Here is a 23,697-nt window from a genome sequence, read left to right as displayed (position 1 = left end):
AGAGATAATATCCTGGAGAAGTCAAATTAAGCAATTTGTTTACTTTCACTCCACCTATGCTATCACTTTTTTGGAGTGAGAAGCAAGGGAAGAAACATGAATGAGAAAAAGCTGATGTAACTATTTTCAGTCTTCGTAAAAGTGAAGAAAACGTCATACCCTGAGAGCATACAAATGGGGATTCAAATAAAACACCCACACATAGACACAGGACAGGTGAGCTTGGGATGTAAAGTTTTTCTCTCCTCCCCTGGAAAAACACTGAGAGGGAAATAGACAAGCTCAAGTGGGAGAGCTGCAGCAAACATGGTGAACTTCTGTCATCCCTCCTTATCCCCCATCTTGGTCAGTGAAATGAGCCTCATCTTCTTCCATGAGGACAGTGAGTAGGAAGCAAAGGAGAAAAGGCAAAATGGGGGGGTCAAAGAAGTGTGGTGATACCAATGAGAATAGCAAGGCAGAAAGGTCGCTCAGTGGCCTGAGGGTTGCAGTACTCTGGGGTGCAATTAGGCCACAAGCAGGAGAGAGATGAGAAAGGAGAGAATACCAGCGGGTGCCAGAGATGCACAGCCCAAAAGAGGAAGGTGGAATAGGTGGGAAGGGGGACCACAGCCTGTCCCAGCCGAACAGGGAAGGAGAGACTGGATTTCAGTGACCAACGCAGGACAGGACTGTTAGGGACGGGGTGCTCGCAGCAAAGGGATGGAAGATCTGGCGGGCCAGCGGTTCTTGCAACACGGGGGGAAGATAAGGGAAAGTAACACATAGGGGCGCTGCAACAGTTTCTATAGTGGGGGTGCCGAGAGCCATTGATCCAAACGAACCCCGGTATATAACGGAGACCACGTCGAACAGGGGGTGCTGTTACACCCCCAGCAGGCCTAGGGACGATGAAAGTGGCAGCTGAAGGAGGAAAAGGCACGGGGTGGAGCGGAATCAGAGTAGCGCTGGGGGTGGCGAGGTCTGGCGCTCAGCGGATGCGTCAGGGAAAAGGAAGGAGCTGCTCGAGGGGAATAGCCCCGGCGGGAGTAGGCAATATAAGGGCAGTGCCCCATACCGAGCAGCAAGCAAGAGGACGGTTGGGCGGAGGGGCCGCCCCACCAAAAGACAAGGACGGAACGCTCGGTAGGTCCCTACCTCCCGCGCGACTGCGACTGCGACGGCTCCTCCTCTTGGAAACGGCGCGCAGCCACGCACGTTTCTCTCACCGGACACCGTCCACTGCCCGGGGAGAGGGGAGGAGACGGCCGCGCTAATCCCCAGCCCCACACTCCCAACACCCGGCCCGCCCACTGCTCCCACCCCGCTGTCTCCATTGGCTAAGATGACCCCACACTGCGGGCTCACCCCCACTTCTGCCACAGCTAAGAAATCCCATAGGCCGTCCATACATCCCCGCCCCTGTCGCTCACCCACTGGGAGCAGCGGAAACAGAGGCAAGGGGCGAGGCCACTCCCGATTGGCGAAAAATTCACCCTACTATTTCCAGTTTCTATTGGTTGAAGTGGCCTGCCAGCTTCTCATTTCTGCTATCTGATTGGTCTTTATCCACTCTACCGCGCTCGGGTTAGGGTGCACACAAGCCTGTTTTAGCCAGCGTGTGGTGGAGAAGGGAGGGAAGTGTGAGCAGTGCCTGTGATTCTCATTGGCTGGTGGGAACGTGGCTGCCGTGCCCTCGAGACGCTGGCGCAGCGACGGAACGCAACGCCTTGGTCTGAATCCCAAGATGGCGGCGCGCAGGGAGTGGAGGTGTCGTTGTCGTTGTCGTTAGTGGCCGCGTTGTGTTGTGGGACGTTCGCGCGCTTGTTTCGTGAGTGTCCCTCACTGGAGGATGGAGGGGGGGCGGAGATGACGAGTGGCTCGGGGCTGGGTGAGTGAGGAGTGGCATACCGGGGTGGGGGCGCTTCTGGGTCCCGAGCGAAGGCCGGGGCGCTGCGGAGACGGGGCTGAGGTAGCGCGGAGGGACGCTGTAGCCAGGCGGCTGGAGAGGAGGAGGTGCAAACTGAGATCTTGGCCAGAAATGGCGGCAGTGGCTGTGGTCGATTGGAGCGGTGGGCGCGCGCGTGAGGCTGATTCGTTGGGGCTTCGAGCTGTGGGTGCTGGGGGCAGTGGAGCTGGGCAGGGACGATATGAAAATTCGAGTGTCGGACGTGGCTCTTGGGCCAGGCGGCTCTCGCACGTTCGCGGCGGTTCGCGAAATTCATTTCCACCCCTCCCCTGGGCAGGAAAACTGGTCTCAAAAACACAGAATTGTCTGTTGTTTTAACTGTGCCTTGGATTAAATCAGTGTTCTTTGCTGGCTCTCGAGTAGGAGGTAGCGATCTTTTTTTCTAAGAGATGTTTCACTTTATAAACTAATTTTCTGAGGTTAGAAAGTGTTGTACTGGGGAGAGTAGGAATCAGCTCATGATGCCTTTTTTTTTTTTTTTGGTGATGTATAAAGGTAATTTTAAAAAGAAAAATGTCAGTTTTATGCTGTTAAAATAGCCAGAATATCCATTTTGTCTGTCTTGGATCTTAAGAAAAACTTCTTGAAACAAAGAATTGAGTTTTACACTTGAAGGAATTTTGTATCAAAAATTAAAGGTGTTGTGCTCAATATTTTAAAATCATGCAAATGTGAGCAAATGGTCAGTTTCTCTCTGTTTTTTCAAGCAGTATTTAGAATACATTTTGTCATGTGTAGATGTGCACCACCAATAGAAATGCATGGGGCTGGCTGTTGGTACCCTGCTAATCAGATAGGCAGCACCTGAATCTCTGCCTGGTGGAAACCTCACGTGGAGTACTACTGGGAACACAGCCCACTGACTGCACAGAGGCAGGAGATCCCCCTGAAGCTCCTCCCAGCACAGTGCACCCAACCCTTACAAAAAACAAGGTGTGGATCTGCCCACAAACACCTGGGGATTCTGCCCTTCTGCATCAGGCTTGGACAGGAAATGTCAAATATGTGGAATTTAATGGAGGTGTTTGGTATTGGGGGAGTGGGGATTGGTGTAATGGGAGTCTAAGTTCAGCTGCTTGGGGGCAGGAGGCTTGTTGGGATGGTCCATGTCCATAGGAAGTGGGACTTATTGGGGTAAGAGTTCAAGAATTAGCACAGGGTGCAGAAGTGGGAGTTGTAGATGTGAGGGGGGGTGGGTGGTCTGGATAAGTAGCATTGGGTTCCTGTAGAGGGGAACTCAGATATAGGAGCTAAGGCTATGCAAGGGAGTCTGGATGCACAAGAGTCTGAAACAATATATGCACATTGCTAAGGAAGGGCACTAGTGGAATTGGCGATTTCTCTTTGCTTCTGAATCAGAACATCACTTATCTGAAGGGAAGCAAAGATGTCTGCAGGAGACCTTAAATTTGTGCTTTCCTGGTGGTGCAGAATTCCCCTTGGAGCAGACCTTTTTGGCCTAAGTTTGATCTAGAAATGTTGGATTTTTCATAATGAAAAATTTTCTGCTTAGTGTCTTAGGTAACAGCCAACTGTTTTGTTCCTGTGTATAGAAATATTGAAGTTATTCATATTGTAGAGACCCTTGACATAAACATAACAGTTTGAGATCATCCACCATCAGTAAATCAGTGGCTTAAAAACTGAGCTCTCTCCTTGCGTGTCCTCCCTATATTATACAATCTACCAAAAAAGTTTATCCCACGTGACTAACACATGACTTAAAGGATATTATATAAAAGTTGGGTGTAGGATTCCACATGTGAGGAAGTTAGGAATAGATTCCAAAGAAGGGAGTGCCTTGGCTGTAGAACCCATTTCACTTGTAGCAGTAGTACTCCTTTTGTTGAGCCGGGGGGGCGGGGGGAATGGTTTTTCAAGTAGGTAGTTGTAAAGCACTTAGGACCTTGAAGATCAATGCCAACTATGAAAAATGTGACAATCTGTTTTTATAATTAGGCTGTGTAGAGCAAAGGGGCTGGCCTGGTTTTAAAAAAAGACACTGAAGTTTAGGGAGGGCAGAGACAAGCTGGAGATGTGCTTACAGGTTCCCTAACACTGGGAAATGAATGTGAGACCATAATACAGGTTGACCTGTTTTTATTTTAACAAATGTTCTCTCTTGAATTCCTTTGGATAGATAAATAGGTCCCAAAGACAATACATGTTGGTGGCCAAACCCATTTGGTCCTGTAGAATAATCACAATTGGGTGTTGTTGCCTGGAGACTGTGTAAAAGAGGTGTGAATCATGCTTCCATGTCAAGAACTGTGAATGAACAGAGTCCCTCACTTGAAAGTAAGCATTAGGGCTGGAGGCTGTGAAGGTTCATCTTCCACGTAGGCAATCACATTCTGCACAATATCTGTTTTATTGGTGGTTTTAAGACATGATCCCATAAGGAGTGCATAGTCTTAATTTTGAAGTGACAGAAATGTAAATAACTTGGTACGGTCCATATTTGCAGTAATAACCTCCTGTCTGATATTAAAAACTTGATCAGGTGGTTTCTGCTGCTACTACCCAATCTTCCTGTGGCATCTAGGAAGCTAGCTGGATCCCTAGATTGCAAACCTGGCCAACCTGTCATAGGAAATGTAAGAAATTTACAATAACTTATTTGGCCAAAACAAAAAAGCAGTTGGTAGAATGCAGACTAACATGGCTATCTCTCTGTTGTTGTTTGGCCAAGGTTCATTATTTTGCTATTTATATAAATTACTTCGTTTTTCACCTGTTTGCAGACTAGGGGAAAGCAGTGAATATGAAACCTGAATTTCACACGAGTGAAATATCTTGCCTAAAATACTCTTCAAGACATCTTTATGCATCATAAATTTAAAAAAAAACCCACAAATGTTTGCCTTCTTTCAGACCAGCTTTTCTTTGTCACTTGTTTAGTGTATATGTGCACAGTGAAAGTGTCCTTTATCTCAGGATAAAAAATACTAATTTGCTCCAGTTTTACCTGATTTTGTTTTTGTTTTTTACTTATTAGTTTGAAGCTGCTGTCTGAAAACCGGTTGTCTGAAAGCCTTTTGAGTCGGAACAATTCTGCTTCAATAAATGAAGGAGAATAAAGAAAATTCCAGCCCTTCTGTAAATTTGGCAAACCTGGACCACACAAAACCATGTTGGTACTGGGATAAAAAAGATCTGGCACATACACCATCACAGTTAGAAGGACTTGATCCAGCTACTGAGGCACGATATCGCCGAGAAGGAGCCAGATTCATATTTGATGTAGGAACACGTCTAGGACTGTATCCTTTTGAGTCAATATTTTTAGTATATGATTGCAGCATTATGAATTAGAAAATACAGAAAAAATTATACACAGAATGATCTGTGGGCATTTGGTTAACTTCCTCCATGTAATCATATCTCTAAAACACACTAAGAAAAGATTTTTAAAGTAAGCAACTTTGGTGTTTAAAGTTTTTCTACTTACACATTTTCTTCTGTTAATTGAATCCTAGTTTATGGGACAAATGAACTATCTTAACTAATGAAGTGATGGTATGAAGGGAAAAATGATCTGTCAGCCATGTGGTGATGATAGAAATTAAAAGCTCTTGGCCTTTCCCTTTAAGGGTCTATTTAGACGTGTTTCAGTTTGTATCGTACGCATTTTACCCATCTAAATTTTCTCTCTTTGCTATTCCCTTGTCTTCTGCTCTCTGGTTCTTCCCTTTTCTCCTATAGCCCCTCATTAATAATATTATCCTCTATATTTCTGATTTTCACTAAAGTGGGGACTTCATTTCAGCTATATCAGCCCTCAATAAATGCATGTTAGTGGATAGCTAAGGGAGGCAAAATTGACCTGTCAGCCAGAGAGAGCCCTTTTCTTGGCTGTAGTCCCAATCTGTGCTGATAAAGTGACTTCATCATTTGTTTGGTTGTTGTGGTCGTTAAACTCCATGACTCTCCTCCAGGCCTGCCATTATTAATGGCTAGTTCAGGCCAGGTTTGCGGCTTTGGTCATGCAGGGGGCTTTGTTCTGAACCCTATGTACTAGGGTGAACTTTACCTTGACGCTGTAGCCATGCTTTTTACATTAGATACCAAATGCATCTGAATTAGACTATAAAATGTTCAGGACAGAAGCTTTAGGGTTTTTGAGGGATTTTTTTTTGGTAAAACAACATACTTGATTTTGAAACTTAAAAAAATCAGATATTAGAAAATCCCTCAGTTTATTTGTTCAAAATAGGCTTTTTCTCTGACTCTGCTTCCTTTCATGTGTATCGTTATGTTTTGAACTTCGTTTTATACTGTTTAAATCCTTATTGTATAGCATAGACACTATGACACTTTGGCAACTGGAATAATTTATTTTCATCGATTTTATATGTTTCATTCCTTCAAACAATTTCCAAGATATGTAAGTATTTACAGCATTGACTTCTTTTAATTCCATGACTGCTTTAAGTGTGAAATATTTATAGTAGTACAAATGAAGAATGGTGATGGCCTCATTTGTCTAAAGCATCACATTTATGAATTATTCTTGGAAATATCTTGCCAAGATTATAGTTAACACATACTGTTCTTTAAATAGTTAAGAGTTCTGTTAGAATAATGTGCTTCCAGAATTGCAGAAGTGTGTCAGAAAATAGAGAATTTGGGGAATTTAATTGCATGTGATTTACGATTTTATGTAAAAACAAAATGTGCTTTAAACACAAAGTTTTATACAATTGTTATCATATTTTCCATGCATTTAATTTTCATTTTGAGTTTCAAGGCTCAAAATGTAGTTCTCTGAGTTCTAGAGTAAGAAAGAATTATTGTTGCAGTTCTGTTATGTTAAAAACATTCCCAAGAAGTGTAACAGTTTTTGATTTACAGCATCGGCTAAGTAATCAAAGAAAATACAAATTTCATGTGTAGTTGTTTTTGAACCCCTTTATTAGACAATGTTTTCTATACCAAGAGAGAAATCTCTGCCTTTATTTCTGTACATAAAATAAAATGCTACTTAATGAGCTGTCTTCCAGATGGTTGTATTTACTTTAAAATATAAAGAACTAAATTGTGTGTAATCATTGCATGAGCTTCTATTAACTGTTCTTTGAGGAATAGCATCTCATAACCTGATTGTTGAAAGTGATGTTTAAAACATGTTTTTGTGTCTTTTAATGTGTAGATGCAGCATTATCAATGTTGACTTTCTGACGTAATTTTCTTTGTTAGGTGACTGGAGCCTGCTGTCTCTTCCTGGCAGGCAAAGTTGAAGAAACTCCAAAAAAATGTAAAGATATAATCAAAACAGCTCGTAGCTTACTAAATGATGTGCAGTTTGGACAGTTTGGCGATGATCCGAAGGTAAAATAATGTATTCATACTAATGATTCTTTTACTTAGCGTTTTAGTAGAGTTTATACTTGTGCTACATGTTTCCAGGCTTTATTTCTCTCTTGAGCTAGGAAGAAAGATGGATTATCATTTGAAAGAGCACTGTCAACTTTATTTTTCAAGCTAGATAAATAAACCTAAAATTTATTTTTTCTGCTCGAATACCATGTGTATAGTCTAAATTGAGTGTTTTTCTGGTGCTTATCAGTGTTGTCAGCAAAATAAACTGCTTCCTTTGTGTATTTGACATCCTTTTTTATACTCAATTTCATAATGTAAGCTGTGTAAACAAATTGGAAGTAAAAGCTTTTGCCACTGTTTTCTTTTAGTCTGTAGTAGTTGTACGTGTTAATTTGTAAATTGTGTATATGCAACATTTTCAGACAAATGACTTATTTTTAATTAGATATCTTACCTTTAAAAGACCTTATGGGAAATCATCATTGTTAGTTTGTTTTTTGGTTTTTGTCCAGTATCTCTCTGTGCTGTTGGTGGTGTTACTTATCTGCGCATTGCTGCTTATCTTTTATAGTTTATTTAGCAGTTAGCTTCAGTTTTTTTCATTGCTACTCAGCTGTTACCCATGATGGGCCAAAGTTTTTTTTTTTTGTTTTTTTTTTTTTGTTTTTTTTTTTCAAAAGTGACTAGTGATTTTTGGGTCCTGTAATCTTGAGGAACCCATCCTGAGGCATTTCACAGGGCCTTCGTTTTCCACAGGATGGGTTTTTAATGCTTTGTGAAAAGCAGGCCATTTAAACTGTCAAGATGGGCATGACACAGTTGAGTCACCAAAAATCACTAATCGCTGTTCAGGAACCTGGCCAAAATGTGTCTCTTGTTGTTTGCCATCCTAAGTGTAGAGCAGCTCACCCAAAAATGGAGTTTTAATTTGTAATGAGGTGTGAGAATGGGGGTGAGGTGTGCTTTCGGTTGCTTCACCCACTGAAGTAAACGCTTGGTAAATAACAGTAAAGGTTTAAGCATTTTAAGGAAAACTAATAGATTCGAACATAATGAGTCTCAGTAGTAACTCATTTGCAGGCAGTTAAATCTCAGAATGCTGACATTTAAGGTAGGCGATTCGTGATCAGTGGTAAGTAGTAACTGAAGGAAAAGCTAGGAGGTGACTTAATCACAGTTTTATAAATAACTGTTAAGGGAAAGAGAATCTAGCAGACAAATGCATAAGAATGTCTGGTGCCTGGAAGCTGCAGCTAAACAAATTCAACTGAAAATAGTCATATTTTAGATGTTAATGAATAAAAGATGGAATTATGTATTTTATGGTTGTTTTGTCATATTGTCTAGGAGGAAGTAATGGTCTTGGAGAGAATCCTATTACAAACAATAAAGTTTGATTTACAAGTGGAACATCCGTATCAATTTCTTCTCAAGTATGCCAAACAACTCAAAGGTAAATACAAACAGCTGAATTGCTGAACACTGTTCAGCAATTTTCTTAATAGTGCATTTAATCAACTCACCAACCGTCTGAGAAACATACTAACCATATTTCCAGAAGGAAACTGGCAGAGAGGTCATGATTTCCAAGCCCGCAAAGTGAGAATAAGTAGAATGTAGGTGTTCTTGGTTTCCAGACTTGAACTCAAAACAGTCTTTGAAGTTAAGAGGTCATGTCACTTTTTTTCAGTTTATCACTGATGTACATAAATCGTTTGAATCCAGTGGCTTATGGGAATTTTTTTTCCCTGTCCTGGCCAGATATGACTTAGAATGTGATGCTTTCTTGTCTAGGCCTACTAGGCTGCGTGAAAAGCTCTTATTCCTGCACATGTTTTCTTTGCAAACCACACCTTTTTTACCTTAAATTTCCTGATCTTCCCCCCACCACTTACTCATGTAATTATCCACCCACATACCAAGTGGTCGCTTCTGCCCTATACATCACTGTTCTCCCACACCCCAGAAATTCTGACTTATCACTTAAAAAAAGGATTGGGTTTATTTCCACTTATAAAACAAATTCTGGGTCCCCCTAACTATTTTGGAAAACTTCAGAAATTCAATACAGATGGCAAATGTTTTGGGTGTCTTTGAGCATACGAAAAAATGAGGTGGTTATATCACGGTTTGCAGCCATAACATCAGTTTCAGCTCGTCCATCTGAAAAGATCAGAATATTCCAAAGATATATTTTTCTAAAGGAGTCTTTCCATTTGTTTGTAATAGTTAATTAAACTAAATTTTCTGTGCTTTTTAGTTTAGTAAATGTTTGTTTTTTCTGTCTTTCAGGTGATAAAAATAAAATTCAAAAACTGGTTCAAATGGCATGGACATTTGTAAATGACAGGTAAAAAAAGTTTCCAGGCATTTAAATATTTCAGCTAGTTACCACCACTTTGTTTATTTTGGACTGTGACATCTTTCCCCAGTCATAATCATTTAGGCTGTGTATTTCTGTGCACGTTCTAAAGACTGCTCATGTTTGTTTGTGGGTCATGGGTTTAGCCATCCTTCTTTTCTCCTCACTCCAAAGCTTTTACCTAAAAGGATTTTTCTTATTACAGGATAAGATTTAGACTAGGAACTTAAGTGGAAAGCCCAAACCACAGTATGGTCAGTCCTTCCTTCCAGTCTGAGTGAGGACAGAAGGGGAGTAGCCAAAACCTAAATCCTCTGTCTATATAGGAAGAGGTGTAACTACTTCTCCCCCAACTCCTGTCAAATTGTCTGTCTTGGAAGGATTTCAGTCCTGAAATGCAGCCTTTGTGCAACATATATTTTACACAGTTGATTGCTGTAAATAGGCTCAAATATGAGTGGTGTTTGTCATGATAGACAACACACTTTGAGGGTGGGCACAAGCAAAACATTCAATTTTACATCGTAACCAGTCATATCGCAACTGAATTTAACTATGGAAGATGATTATGTACAAATAGCACTTTACTAGTTATGAGCCTATGCTAGTTGAGGCATTTCTGCAAAGTGCTGAATAAATATAGCATTCTGTATTTTTGTCAGCAGTATGGAGCCAACACAAGAGAACGAGCAAGGTTATTTCTTGGTTATCATCATTATCAACAACCATGGGCTCAGCTCCTGTTGGTGTCTGATGCCTCTCTCACTATTTCCTTCCATCTTTCACTGTCCAGTGTGGGATGGCTTAGTTTCTGTAGACTAGCTCCACATCAATCTGGTATATCATCTACCCGTTCTACTTGGGGTCTGCCTCTTCTATTTGAACTGTTTATAATGCCAAATACAAGGGTCTTGATTTTTTTTTCGTTCATCATTCATTATGCAAATATGCCCAAATCTCTGTAACTTGCATTGTATAACCTTATGTGGTAGGTTCTCTTTTGGCTATATCTTCCTATATAATTTACCCTTGGTGACCTTGTGCATCCATCCTGTTCTCAGGATCTTTTTATAACAACTCCTCTCAAACGCCAATATTCTTCTCTTCAAAACTTTCATTATCACCCATGTCTTACACGCGTACAACATGCTGCTGAATACACACGATTTCAAGACGTTCAGCTTCATTCCTAAGCTAATCGCTTTGCTTTTTCAGATCTTATCCATTGCCTTCTAAGTCGCTCTTGCTTTTGCTGTTCTAGCCTCTATTTCCTTCTCACAGTCTAGATCATACATTATGTTGCTCCTCAGATATGTGAACTTCTCGATGTTCTGTAATTCAATCCCATCTACACTGTTCTTCCTTCCTATTTCCTTATCTCCAAATACCATTGTTTTTTGTTTTTATCAGTGTTCATAATCAGTCCTTACCGCTTCCCTTCCTCGTTTAGCACCTGCACTGTTTTCACTAGCTTCTCCTCATGTTTCTCAATGATAACTATATTATCCATGAACCTCAAGTTGTTCATTCTTATGCTATGCTTATGATGTCCCTTCTTCTTCTTCCTTGATCTTGTCCATTGCTCCCTCGAGATGCTTAATGAAGATACTTGGCAATATCGGATCTCCTTGTCTTGTACCTCTACTTGTTCTAACCCAGCTTCCCAACTCTCTTCACATTATCGTCACTGCCTTCGCGTCATCATTGGTATCTTTCAACAACAGTATCAGTCTGCTGTGTACTCTGTATGACTCCAATGCCTCCCAAGTCACTTTCTGATCTATACTGTCAAATGCCTTCTGAAAATCAACAAAGCAAGTTTAGATGTTCTTGTTCTTTTGCTGAGCTTTCTCACTAATCAATCTTAGTGCCATTATTTGCTGTATGGTACTTCTGTCTTTCCTGAACCTCGCTTGTTTGTTTGCTATATGTCTGTCTTAGTCTCTTCATCAGTGTCATCATCAGCACCTTGCCTAGATGGCAATCATTCAGTAGTTCTTGCACTCCGATGCACTTCTTTCTTGTGTATTGTCACTAACATGGATCTTGTTTATTCCTTGGGTGCCTTCCCTTCTTTCCATGCTGTTAACATAGTCGGAGTATTTCCTAAACCATACTTTCTTGGCCATATTTAATGATCTCTGCTGTGATCTTATCATTTCCAGGACTCTTGTTCTTTCATCATTTCACTGCTCTTTCTACCTCCTTCTTCAAATATCGATCTCGCTCTCAATGCTCAGTGGAGATATCTCTTTCCATTCTTCAGTTTGTCTCTCTGAGACACTTGGGTGCAACTGTGCTTTGTATAGATCAGTACGCAGTCTTGTCCTTCCTTGCTCAGTCTTCTCCTTGTTCATGAGCACCTCTTTGATCTCCATCTGCTTCAGCTGCTATTTGCTATTAATATTTCTAATCACCTTATACGCTTCCCTGGTCTTATTTCTTGGTGCCACAAAATAATTCGATCATTACTCTCAAATTTTAACCAGAATGCCTAACTTTAGAAATCCAAAGAAAAGTGGTCTTTAGTTTTCAAAAGTTAAGCCTCTGGTTGCCATTAATTTGAGTCAGACTTGTGAGTTCACAGCACCACAAAATAGCTCAGTTTTACTCCTTGCAAAAAAAGATTAAGCACCGATAAGATTTAAACCCAGATCCTCAGTCTGGACACCTGTACAACCCAAATAGAGATAATTGGTTTATATGGGTACTGATGGTGACATACTGATGAAAGGTGCCTGACGTGGATGTCAGTGAATACTATTTGGCTTGCATCATTTTTATTGAATATGGTAAAACATAAGAAGGAAGGAGTCTAGTGTGACTTCTCAGAGATCCTGGGTAGAATATGCAGGATGGCAGTTGAGAAATTTTTTTCTTATAAATTCAGAAAAATTTCCTTGGAATAACTGCAGGTCTCGTGCAGTTTTATTCCATATTGTCATCAATATGGATTTAAAATACACCTATTTTGTTTAAGATTTTTACTTAGTCTTTAAGATTCTGCACTGTGCTTTGTGCACACAAAGCCTAGCATCATTTTTCATAGGGCCCCCATAGGATATACTATGTTACCTCAATTAAAGGATTTCAGAGCAGAAGGTTGAGTGTCCTGTGTTAGGTGTAACATAAATGAAAACCTGAATGCTAAGAATGTAGCAGCAACCTTAAGAAAAAAAATTCTAATCCAAGTTTACCTCTTGAAAGTTTATTTTAAGTTACCTTTGCCATTTTTAGTTTTGAAACTTTTAAAGGATTCGTCTCTATGCTTTTTATAATTGTCATGCTCCTAAATTGAGATTTTTAATATAACTGCTATCAGTGCCTTGCACTAAACGAAAGGTTGATAGTTTATTGGTCAGCAGCTGAATGTCTGAAATTTGTTGCAACTAATTTGCTAGGTCACTGGATGTCAGATGTCCAGACAGTTTACTTGAAATCTTATATTGTAAAAATTAACTGTGTTGCCTAAGAGAAGATAAACTGGCTCTAATCTTACTGTGTGTGTCCTAAATTGCAAATCAAATTGAATATTTCATGATTAATCTTAACAATTCAGAAACTATGGTAAAATTAACTTTACCATATCCTTCGCTAGCACAAATGCTGCTCAAGGTATAACTTTCTAGACCTTGTAGAACTGTATCTACAACTTAAATTTATATCTTGGAGCATTTGGTCTCAAGATTTCCATGATTCATGGTTTAAATATTTAAGAGCATTTTATCCCAAATAATCCCCAAATGCATTACAAAATAAACCTAGAAATCCTTTCACCTACCACTGAAATACAAACACTGGATCACGGTTCAGGACATTACTCGAATATCATATGCAGCTGATGTTATAGGAGGAATTTTTTAGATAACCCAAATGTAATTACCCAGACAGGAGTCTGTTGCAGCTAAATTCCCTCCTGCTTTTGAAAAAACTCTTCCTAAATAAATTTCCTCAGAGCATATCTGTTTATGTTGCTTCAGGTTATTGGTGCTTATATGTTTAAAAATCACTTTAGATTCTAACTACTGATATTATTAACAAAGATCTTAGTTTTTTTGAGACAGGGAATCCTAGGATTGTTAATCAAAAATTACCTGAATGTGATGTTAAAATGTAGTTGTCATCCGCACTGTCAACAGCACATTGTGAATTCAGACTTGTGCGGCTGATATCTGGGCTTTCTAAAATAACTGTTTTTGGCATTCTAGTCTCTGTACTACATTGTCACTGCAATGGGAACCTGAGATTATAGCTGTTGCAGTTATGTACCTGGCTGGCCGTTTGTGCAAGTTTGAAATTCAAGAGTGGACATCAAAGCCAATGTACAGAAGATGGTGGGAGCAGTTTGTTCAAGATGTACCTGTTGATGTTCTGGAAGGTACCAGAAGTATTTTTATCAGGCTTTTAGTCACATGCATTCTTTAATTTGTGGTCCAGTGTAGGGTTGCCAAGTTTCTGATGGCAGAAAACCAAACACCCTTGTTCTGCCCCTTCCCCAAGGCCCCACTCACATTACTCATGAAAGTATGTGCAAAGGATTTTCTGAAAACTCCATATCATTGGACACCTACCTAAATTTCAAACAATAGCTAAAGTCACTCCCCAAAATTATATTGATAAACCCTGAAAAACAGAAGCCCAGCAACAGAGCATTTTACCTTGCCCTTTACACACTTAAAATAGTCCCCGGTCTGACCTGACACTGTTGCTTTATATTCAGTAGGAATTACAATCCTGTTGAACTGCATTCTTGCATTCCTCCCTTTCTGTGTGCATGTATTTCACATTTTTATCCTGTATAGCTTGTAGCTCACTTGAAACACTAGTGGCTTCTAGCAGTTAACCTAACAAAGGAACCTTTTGAAGGTTTGGATATTTGTGCTTAGTTAAGTCATAAATCCAAGACCTAAATCATTCTTCTTCTTGGTGCTTGAAAGACAAAACATGAAGGAGGTTTTTCCAAAACAGCTGCTAAAACCTCTCTCTCAACTTTTACAAACAGCTAGTTTAGTCTACAAGTGAATATAAAAAATAGGTGTAGTACTCAGCATGTGGCATCCCTACAAACGTTTAATAATATTGGAACAAAAATAAGTTTAACTAGACCGTGAACAGAGCAACGCAAAGTTTCAGTCCATTTTTTACTAACCAATATGTAAAGGCTCCAATCCAAGGTTGAGGCTCCCATTGTACTAAATTATGTGTATACCCAAGTTAATACAGTCATTGCCCTTAAGTTATTACAATCTTAATAGAGAAGAGTGAGGGGGGGGAATTATTTCTGCTTTACAAATAAAGAAGCTGAAATAGAGAGGAATTGTGGTTTGCCCGAGATCTGTCACAGCTAATCTGTGGCAGAGTTAAAACCTGAAACTGGGTCTCAAGAATTCATTTGTTCAATAGGGTGTCACTACTTGCCTTTTAATGTCTCTGGTGGTGGTTCTGTTGATTGCTTTGGTTTTTGCAATCAGATTTTCCTATCTTTAAAAATATCTCACTCTCCTTTGCAGCTATTAAAAAGCCATTCAAATAGAGAATCTTGCTGTAAAGGGATGATTCTAGAAGTAGCCACATGTGAAGTCCTGACAGATATTAAAAGTAAATTGACAACAGCAGTTATAGTTATTTTAACTACTTTTACAGTCCTCACAATATTTTCATCCAGAAATATTTTGTTCAAGTTGGTGTCTCTAGGATTTCAAGCTGATTGTACATATTGTTACTAGGAATATGTAACCTTTTGTACTTTTTGTTAGACATCTGTCACCAGATTCTGGATCTGTACTCGCAAGGGAAACAGCAAATGCCTCATCATACTCCACACCAACTACCACAGCCACCGTCCCTTCAATCTACACCTCAGGTGCCTCCAGTACTACAGTCACAGCAATCTCAAAGTTCAGAGCAGTCACAGACACAGCAGCAAAAAGAATCCCAGCCATCAGTGCAACAGCAACAGCAACAACAAACACAACAATCTAAGAAACCCTCTCCACAGTCAAGTCCTCCAAGGCAGGTTAAACGTCCAGCGGTAAGTTTAACTGAACTTCATAAGTGGTGAACAGATTTCTAATTTGGACCAGAAACAGTTGTTTCTTTGGTTAAATATAAATTATTCTCTGAAAAGTGAGTGTAAAATATCACCTGATTCCATGTTGAATTTTTATCTTTATTAATTTTAGGCATACTTATTTTAACACCAAAATAAAGGGAGGTGTAGGGGAATTTACATTGGGTATTAAAGTACCTACCAGGACCACAGGGTCAGTATCTCTCTTATGCATTGTCAGTATAATGGTTTACTCTTGTCTAATGAGATAGTCCTGTACTACTCAATTGAAGGAGCCAGGAGCAGTTCAACGCCCACCTGAACCATGCATGCCAGGTGGTTGAGAGGACTTTCGGCCTCCTCAAAGGCCACTGGAGGTACCTCCTCACCCGCCTGGATGCAGGGTTCCCCAACATCCCTCAGGTTGTGGGTGCGTGCTGCACACTCCACAACCTGCTGGAGAGCAAGGGGGAGGCATTCGTGCAGGGCTGGGCTGTGGAGGCTGGCATGGCCTACACCCAGCCACCCGCTGCCCCCAGTCACCAAGCCGACCATGAGGGGATCTGGGTCTGAGAGGCCCTGCTGGCCCATTTTGACCAGGCTGCAGGGTGAACGCTGGCAGGGCCAGCTGGTGAGCCACCCACCGCCCCTCCCCTACCCCTCCCACAACACTACCTACCCCCATGCCCATATCACTGAGCACTGAAGAACACATACCACCACACGTTTGTTTTGTTTTAAATAAACCAAACCTTCGTGAAACAAAACAATGAACTTTTACATTAATGGGGAACTATGTACATCGAGGGGGGACAGCTGCTAAAGGGGGTGGGACAAGGCAACTATGTACAATTAATGAGGGGGAGTATGTATAAAGGAGGGCCTGGGGGGCCCAGTCCTTGGCCTCCTTCGCCCCTACTGTCCAGTGCCCAGCATGTGAGGGTGCGACCCATGTCTTGGCCGGAGGCCCTGTCGAGGCTGTGTGGCGGGCCGCGAGAAACGGCAGGTATGGCTGGGCTGGTTCCTGAGCCCAGCGGTCCCTCTCCTCAGCAGGACAGGTGGAGGGCAGCTGAGAGGGATGGTGGCTGGAGCAGCAGAGGGTGCCATCTGCTCCATGATCCGCTCGAAAGTCTTCATGAAGGACCTCCGAGCCTCCTGGCGCCAGGCCAGCATTCGCTCCTGCAAGTGGAGCCAGCGTTCCTCCACTTGCAGGCGGCACTCTGAAACCTCCACTTGACGCTGAAGGGTGGCGAGAAGCTGGGGGTCAGCGTTTGCCCGTGGCTGGTTCTGGCGGTGGCGGGCTCATCCTGGGGCCAGTCCCTGCTCTGCCACTGGGATGCCCTAATGGGATGGCCCCGGTGGGCTGTCTGGCACAACAGACGCAGCGCCTGTGCTGTTAAGGCCTTCAGATGGTGCGGCTGCGAAATAGAGGGGGGGAAGAGAGGAGACAGTCGTTAGTCCGGGTCCTGACCCGTGGCCCACATGCCCCCACCCCTCCACTGCTGGTGCCCCCCCCCCCCCCCCGAGATGATGATGATGATGATGATGGGTGTGGTATCCCTCCTGGGGGGGGACACCCCCCTTCTGAGCTTCTGTTCCCCCCCCCCGATCCCCGGGGATGGGGCATTGCACTTTCTTGGGGGGCAGGTGCTGACAGGCTCTGAGGGACGTGCCACTGCTGTCCTCAGGGCCGTGGTCTGGCTGGGCCATGGTGAGCTGTGGTCAGCTGGGTGTGTGGAGGGCCCTGGTCGTGTCCCTTGTCCCCACCGATTAACCTGTGGGTGTGCACCTGGGGTACCTACCTGACGGTCTGCTCCCACAGTCGGGGGACACCCGTTGGGCGGACGCCCTGCTGGAGCTGCAGGAGGGGAGGTCGATGAGGAGCCCCCGTCACTGGAGTCGCCCTCCTCCTCCTCGTCTGGTGTGCCAGGGGTGGGCTCCTCTGAGGGCCCCTGGGGTGCAGGGTTGGCCTCTGGGCCGGACTCCGGCTCCGGGGCCTGCTGGGGCTCGTCGGCCTAGGTGTCAATGGTGGCCATGGGGAGGTGGTGTACGGGGGCCCAGGATCTCCCTGAGCTCCCTGTAAAAGGGGCAAGCGGTGGGGGTGGCCCCATACCAGCTGGCCGTGTCCCAGGCCCGGATGTAAATCTGCCACAGCTCCTTGACCTTACTCCTGACATGGTCAGGAGTGCAGACAGGGTGACCCCGGGCAGCCAGGCCCTCGGCCAGCCAGGCCAAACGCTTCTGCGTTCCACCGCTTGTTCCCCATCACCTGGAGCACCTCCTCCTCACCCCAAAGCCCCAGCAGGTCCCGAATTTCGATGTCTGACCAGGAAGGGCCCCACCGCCTCTCCCCCCCGGCTGGATGGCTGGGAGCCCTGGGTTCCCTTGGGGGGAGGGTGCCCTGTGGGTGCTTGGGGGCTGGCTGGCTGCCTGCCGTGGGTGGTGGATCGGGGCGTCTGGAGGGCGTGCAGGCTGTGCACATGTCTGTACTGCTTCCTGCACGCTCTGAGCTTCCTGCCACAGGAAATAAGGGGGCAGGAAGCTTTAAGGGGCTGCTGCACACGGCGACTATAGAGCTCAGGGGCTGGACTGAGTGTGTCTCAACCCCTCAGCTGATGGCCACCCTGGAGGAGCCCGCTATTTCAACGTAGCAGGATGCGGATCGTCTATACATGCCTTACTTCGACATTGGACATCGAAGTCAGGCGCTATTCCCATCTTCTGATGGGGATAGCGATTTTGACGTCTCACTGCCTTACGTTGATTTCAACTTCGAAATAGTGCTCGGCACGTGTAGACGCGCTGAGCGCTATTTTGAAGTTGGCCCAGCTATTTTGAAATAGCCGGCTAGTGTAGACACAGCTATTGAAAACCTGACTGGATTCCAAGGGCAGTGCAATCTATCGGGCCACCAGGGGAGTGCATGAGGGCAGCACCCCTCTACAAACCACTTCAACATTTTGCGTAGTTTCATCATGGCAATAAAAAAAAAAAAAAATCAGTTTCGTGCGTTCCATGATGCTTTGTACTGTCATCTGTTCTTTTAAAGTAAGAAAGCATTCTGCACAATGAACAAAACCTCATAAGTATTCCAGTTGCACATCTAGAATAATAGAAGATTAGGGTAGGAAGAGACCTCAGGCAGTCATCTAGCCCAACCCCAACTAAATCATTCCAGTCAAGGCTTTGTCAAACCTGATGTTGAGAACGTCTAAGGGTGGAGATTCCACCTCATTACTAGGCATTTTAGTGCTTCAGTTATTCAAAGTCCTGTCAGGTTCGAGCTCTTGTTGATATGCAGTTAAATAAATGGTCATCTCTATTACCTTTATGTTTTGATAATTCATTCCAACGTCAATGAAGTAAGTACATTATTCACACTAGAGCTTCTGGAATTTTTCTCAGCCTGTTTAGGACATGTCCTCCCCTCTTATAAATTCTCAACATTATCTTACCGCCTATTATTGCTTATGCAGCTTTGATTTGGCGAGAACATCAGGCACTAGATCTAAAGAGAAGACCAACAGACAGTACAATAAAAGATTTGGGGTTGAGGAGGTATGCCCAAAGTCCTGGATAGAGGTAGCAGACAGAAAAATCAAATTATGTAGATCTGTGTAATCTTAGATTTTACATAGAATGCCATTTGCTGCTGAAACAAAGCCACATCTTCAGAGAAGCATGGGGGCAATGTTGTAACACTGCACGCTTGCAGTACATGGTAGTTGAAGATGACGGGGGGAAGAATGCCATATTCAATTAATATTTCATACCTGCTTCTCCTCTCTTCCCCGCCCCCCAAAAAAAAACAAAATAAAAACAAACTATTTAATTTGCATATTGTGGTCTTGGGTTGTTGAATCTTAAGGGAAGGACCCATTTGATATTTGTCTGTGGACTAAGTAGCAATCAGTTGGCACTATGAAAATGATGAAAACGCAAATTGGAATCTGGCTGTATTTATCTTGCAAAAATGCCAAGGAACTGTTTGACTGTAAATAACCTGGGGATTTGTTTTAGGTCTTACCTAAAAAGTGCAACTTCAGCAGCCTTAGGATTCCTATCCTATGCTGAGGCATGAATTAATTAATAGGATTCCTATCCTATGCTGAGGCATGAATTAATTAATTGACTTTGGAGGAAAAAAAAGTGTGCGTCTCCTGAATCAACAGCGTGATTTCCTGCAGCACCTGGAGTTTTTTATGAGCATTGAACAGCCTTGATCTTATATAGTTGGAGATACGAAAGCAGTATTTAAGCCCACCTTAGCAGCAACATAGAGAGTGAGATATTGAAAAGCCCAGATAATGTGTAGAATGAGGTAAAATGAGGACCTCTAAAGCCTATAAAAATTTGAATTGTAAAGGTGTGTGGGTTGGGGCAGGAGAGTGCAATAAGTCAGATTAGATAGTGTCTTATGCACCAAATTTGTTCCATACCTGGAAGCAATAAAATGTATAGTGCTTACAGGATTCACTCAGTTTCTTGGTCCCAAAACCTTTTAAATTAAATAGTAACAGAGAGACAGCCGTGCTAGTCTATATACTATCAAAACAAAAAAGCAGTCCAGTAGCACTTTAAAGACTAACAAAATAATTTATTAGGTGATGAGTTTCATGGGACAGACTGAAGAAGTGGGTCGGTCCCAAGAAAGCTCATTACCTAATAAACTATTTTGTTAGTTTTTAAAGTGCTGCTGGACTGCTTCTTTTTAAGTTAAACTTACTCTGCTGAGAGAGTCTACCAGATTCTGTAAATAGGAAATTGCAGGACTGCCACTTAAGACTTTGCTGAAGTAATGTGTTTATTCCACAGACCTACATTCTCCACTTTGTCAATCATCGTAGCTCAACTAAAGACCATCATGGCATCACAGTTTACATCAGTTGAGGTGTTGGTCCCTGGTTCATAAAACCTCACCAAATGTCTGTCTCTCTCTAAATCTGTCATCTTTCTCTAAACAGTTTGTTGGGGCAAATGTTTTGAACAGTCAGCAGATTTTAAGGGCTGTGTTGGCAATAATTTCTATTGTTTTACTGAGTCAAACTACCTTTAAATGGTAAAACTAAAATATATGTTAGTGGGACTTCTGCATTTGTGTGGGAGATATAAAACTTTTAGAGATACTGTTGCACATATGGTGGAACCTCAGGAGTTACAAATATCTTAGGAATGGAGGTTCATAAATGAAACGTTTGTCACTCTGAATAAAACAGGTAGGGTGGTTCGTTCAAAAAGTTTACAAATAAACATTGCCTTAATACTGCCTTGAAAAAATACTATAAACATTTTAATTCAAATTTTGAAAGCATTTCCCTAGTTTTAAAAATATTAGCAAAATGTGTACAAACAAATTTAATAAAGGCAGTGATTTGTAAGGTAATATTTAGTGATTAAATAATATAATCTTGAATTCTGTGCTTTTTGTTTGCAGGTGTTTAGTTGTCCTAGAACTCCAAAAATTACATAATACGGTAAACCCTCAAAATGCACAGTTCCGAGTTGCGTTTAACTCACATTAACGTGAGTTAAGCACAACTCAAAATACCACTCCTGCGTGGCTCCTGTTCAAATGCCCCTGCAGCCTGGTTCACCACACCTGCCCCTATTTCAACCCCCTGCATGACTCCAGTTCAAGCCCCATGACCCGGGTCACTGCCCAAGCACAGCTCTGGCTCACTTACCACTCCCTGCACATGGCTCTAGCTTAACCCTTGCCCTGGTTCAGCCCCCCATGTGTGGCTGGGGCTCAGCCCCCTGCTTCCAAGTGGCCCTGGCTCAACTTCACCCCCCCATCTCCCCTGCAGCTCTAACCCACCCCAAGCTTAACCCCCCATACCCCACTCCCACAGCCCCAATCCACCACCAGTTTTAACCCTCCCCAACTGCCCCCCCCCCATCCCAGGATTTACTTTTCAAAAGGAGCTCCAGGTGCTCCTGCTGTGCTTCTCTGGCTGCAGAACCTGCATTCTTCCAGGGAAAAAGCGCCTCCCACCCCCCTAAATCTTATGCAAAATTTGAGTTATGTGAGGCTGTGTGGGAATGCAACCCTAACGTAACTCGAGGGACTACTGAATCTGTGTTTTAATAAATATAATTATATAATGTCTGCGCTATTACAAATCTTGATAGAATTAATATTTTTATAAAGCTATAGAATCATTTACGCTTAAGGTTAGCTGCAGGAAAGAGTTTAATTTAGTTCCATCTCCAAAGAAATTGCAATATTTACTTAATGACAGAAGTGAAGTTAAATTCTTTGGCCAATATCCTGCAATATTTGGGAGGAAATGTGTTTGCAGGGTTAGAGAGAGCAGAATATCAGTAGCTGTTTGGAGACAGTACAGCCTGCCGCTGACAGGGCGGAATGGGTCAGGGTGGTCTTCGGGAATGTACTGGTGTCTGTGTTATTTTTAAGTTTTAGTGCTGAAGTTTTAGTGGATCTTACAGGAGCTCAGTACCTTGGCTGGTTCTGCTAAGTAATTTACATTCTGGATAAGTTTGTGTACTTGTTTAAATTCCTGTTAGATTTTCTGAACTTTTTAAACTCTCTTGGATTGAGATGGCTACTTCAGTTGTGTAGGACAGATAGGACGCCTACAAGAGTGTACCTGAGTCTTCAGCAAAGTTATGGAACTCAAAGGAGTTCAGATAAATAAAAATAAATTGAGGGTTTCCATGCCAGACTACTTTTGTGGCAGAATGTTCAAAAAGAAAATCTTGTCAGAGGCCAAACATTGCATTTTCTGAGTCCCATGTTGGTAAAACTATCTTTCTCATTCTCTCTGAATTTCATAGAATACTAGAACTGGAAGGTATCTCAAGAGGTCTTCAGGTTCAGTCCCCTGCACTTACAGTGGGAGCAACCACTAGCTATATCATCATGGTTAGATATTACCTAACCTGTTTTAAAATATCTCCAATGACAAAGATTCTACAACCACCCTCAGCAATTTATTCCAGTATTTAGCCACCCTGACAGAAAATTTTTGCTCATGTCCAACCTAAACCTCACTTGCTGCAATTTAAGCCCATTGCCTTTTGTCCTATCATCAGAGGCTAAGGACAATATTTTTTCTCCTTTCTCCTCCTAACACCATGAAAGATATAATCATATCCCCTCTCAGCCTTCTCTTTTCCAAACTAAACAAGTTCAGCGTAATTAATAGTTGCAGAGAGAGCCTTGTTGGTCTGTATCTTCACTAAACAAGAAAGCAGTCATGTAGCACTTCAAAGACTAACAAAATAATTGATTGGGTGATGAGCTGTCATGATGACAGACCCACTTCAGATCAGAATTCACAAATCTTCCTTAATCCTTGCCACTCACGAGGAGTTCTGGAGTTGACATGGACCTTGGAGAGTGCCGTTTTGCACATGCGCTGAACAAAACCTCAGAGGCAGGTTGATCTTCCGTAGTAGTGTAGACTAGATTCAGTGTGCACCCACGATCTGCACTGTTAAAGTAATACTTTGGCTCTTAAATGGTGGTGTTCACCTGAAAGTCCTACAGTGAAATATTTTTTTCATTGTGTTGCTGATGGGGTAACTGAAGTATAAATACGTCAAGTGATAAGTGACTTGCCAAAGTTAATACAGCTGGTCAGAAATAAGAGTCCATGCATCTGTCTCCCAAGTCAGCAGTTTGTCCACTGGATCATGGTGCCTTTTCAGTGGATTATAAATAAATAAAATTGGATACAAACACTAAATAAGAAGAATTACACAGGCAGCTCTGTGTTTACACACAATATATTTTTCAGTCTCTTTACAGTCTCACATTCATAACCATCAACTCTCCCTAGCAGGCAGGGAAGTACAATCTGTAGTTAGCTTAAATGCTTCACTTTGCAATGCATCATGCATCAAGAGTCTCTCTATGCTTTTTATTGTAAGTGTGATTTGCCAAGTAAATTCCCAATCTGTATACTGTGTTGGATGTTTGGGGTGGGGGGTGGAGTTTAACTCGGCTAATCCTTATGGCTTATTTAATTAGTTAACTAGCTTTAGAATTGA

General features: G+C 42.4%; 2 protein-coding genes across 6 annotated transcripts in view; one reads left to right on the top strand and one right to left on the bottom strand.

Moving 5' to 3' along the window:
• Nucleotides 1-1,245, bottom strand: part of SETD3 (SET domain containing 3, actin N3(tau)-histidine methyltransferase) — an 85,181-nt gene extending 83,936 nt beyond the window's left edge. The window contains exon 1 of one of the 2 annotated variants that reach the window (XM_074996548.1): nucleotides 1,138-1,245. The gene's annotated coding sequence lies outside the window, so the exon portion shown is untranslated. The remainder of the gene's footprint in view (nucleotides 1-1,137) is intronic. The other variant, XM_074996549.1, reaches the window with a different exon arrangement.
• A 425-nt stretch (nucleotides 1,246-1,670) lies between these two features.
• CCNK (cyclin K) overlaps nucleotides 1,671-23,697 on the top strand; it is a 31,331-nt gene continuing 9,304 nt past the window's right edge. The window contains exons 1-9 of one of the 4 annotated variants that reach the window (XM_074996542.1): nucleotides 1,746-1,810; nucleotides 2,687-2,881; nucleotides 4,947-5,211; nucleotides 6,254-6,335; nucleotides 7,148-7,279; nucleotides 8,618-8,723; nucleotides 9,563-9,620; nucleotides 13,841-14,010; nucleotides 15,389-15,663. In XM_074996542.1, coding sequence (XP_074852643.1) covers nucleotides 5,015-5,211; nucleotides 6,254-6,335; nucleotides 7,148-7,279; nucleotides 8,618-8,723; nucleotides 9,563-9,620; nucleotides 13,841-14,010; nucleotides 15,389-15,663 — 1,020 coding nt within the window. In that variant the 5' untranslated portion in view covers nucleotides 1,746-1,810; nucleotides 2,687-2,881; nucleotides 4,947-5,014. Of the gene's footprint in view, nucleotides 1,871-2,686; nucleotides 2,882-4,126; nucleotides 4,247-4,946; nucleotides 5,212-6,253; nucleotides 6,336-7,147; nucleotides 7,280-8,617; nucleotides 8,724-9,562; nucleotides 9,621-13,840; nucleotides 14,011-15,388; nucleotides 15,664-23,697 lie in introns of those variants that run through there. The other 3 variants (XM_074996541.1, XM_074996543.1, XM_074996544.1) reach the window with 3 other exon arrangements.

This window comes from Carettochelys insculpta, chromosome 6 (assembly GCF_033958435.1).
Source record: "Carettochelys insculpta isolate YL-2023 chromosome 6, ASM3395843v1, whole genome shotgun sequence".
In the NCBI taxonomy this organism is placed as follows: domain Eukaryota; kingdom Metazoa; phylum Chordata; order Testudines; family Carettochelyidae; genus Carettochelys; species Carettochelys insculpta.
Note: the sequence above shows the minus strand (reverse complement) of the source record. Positions and strands in the feature narration are given on the sequence as shown.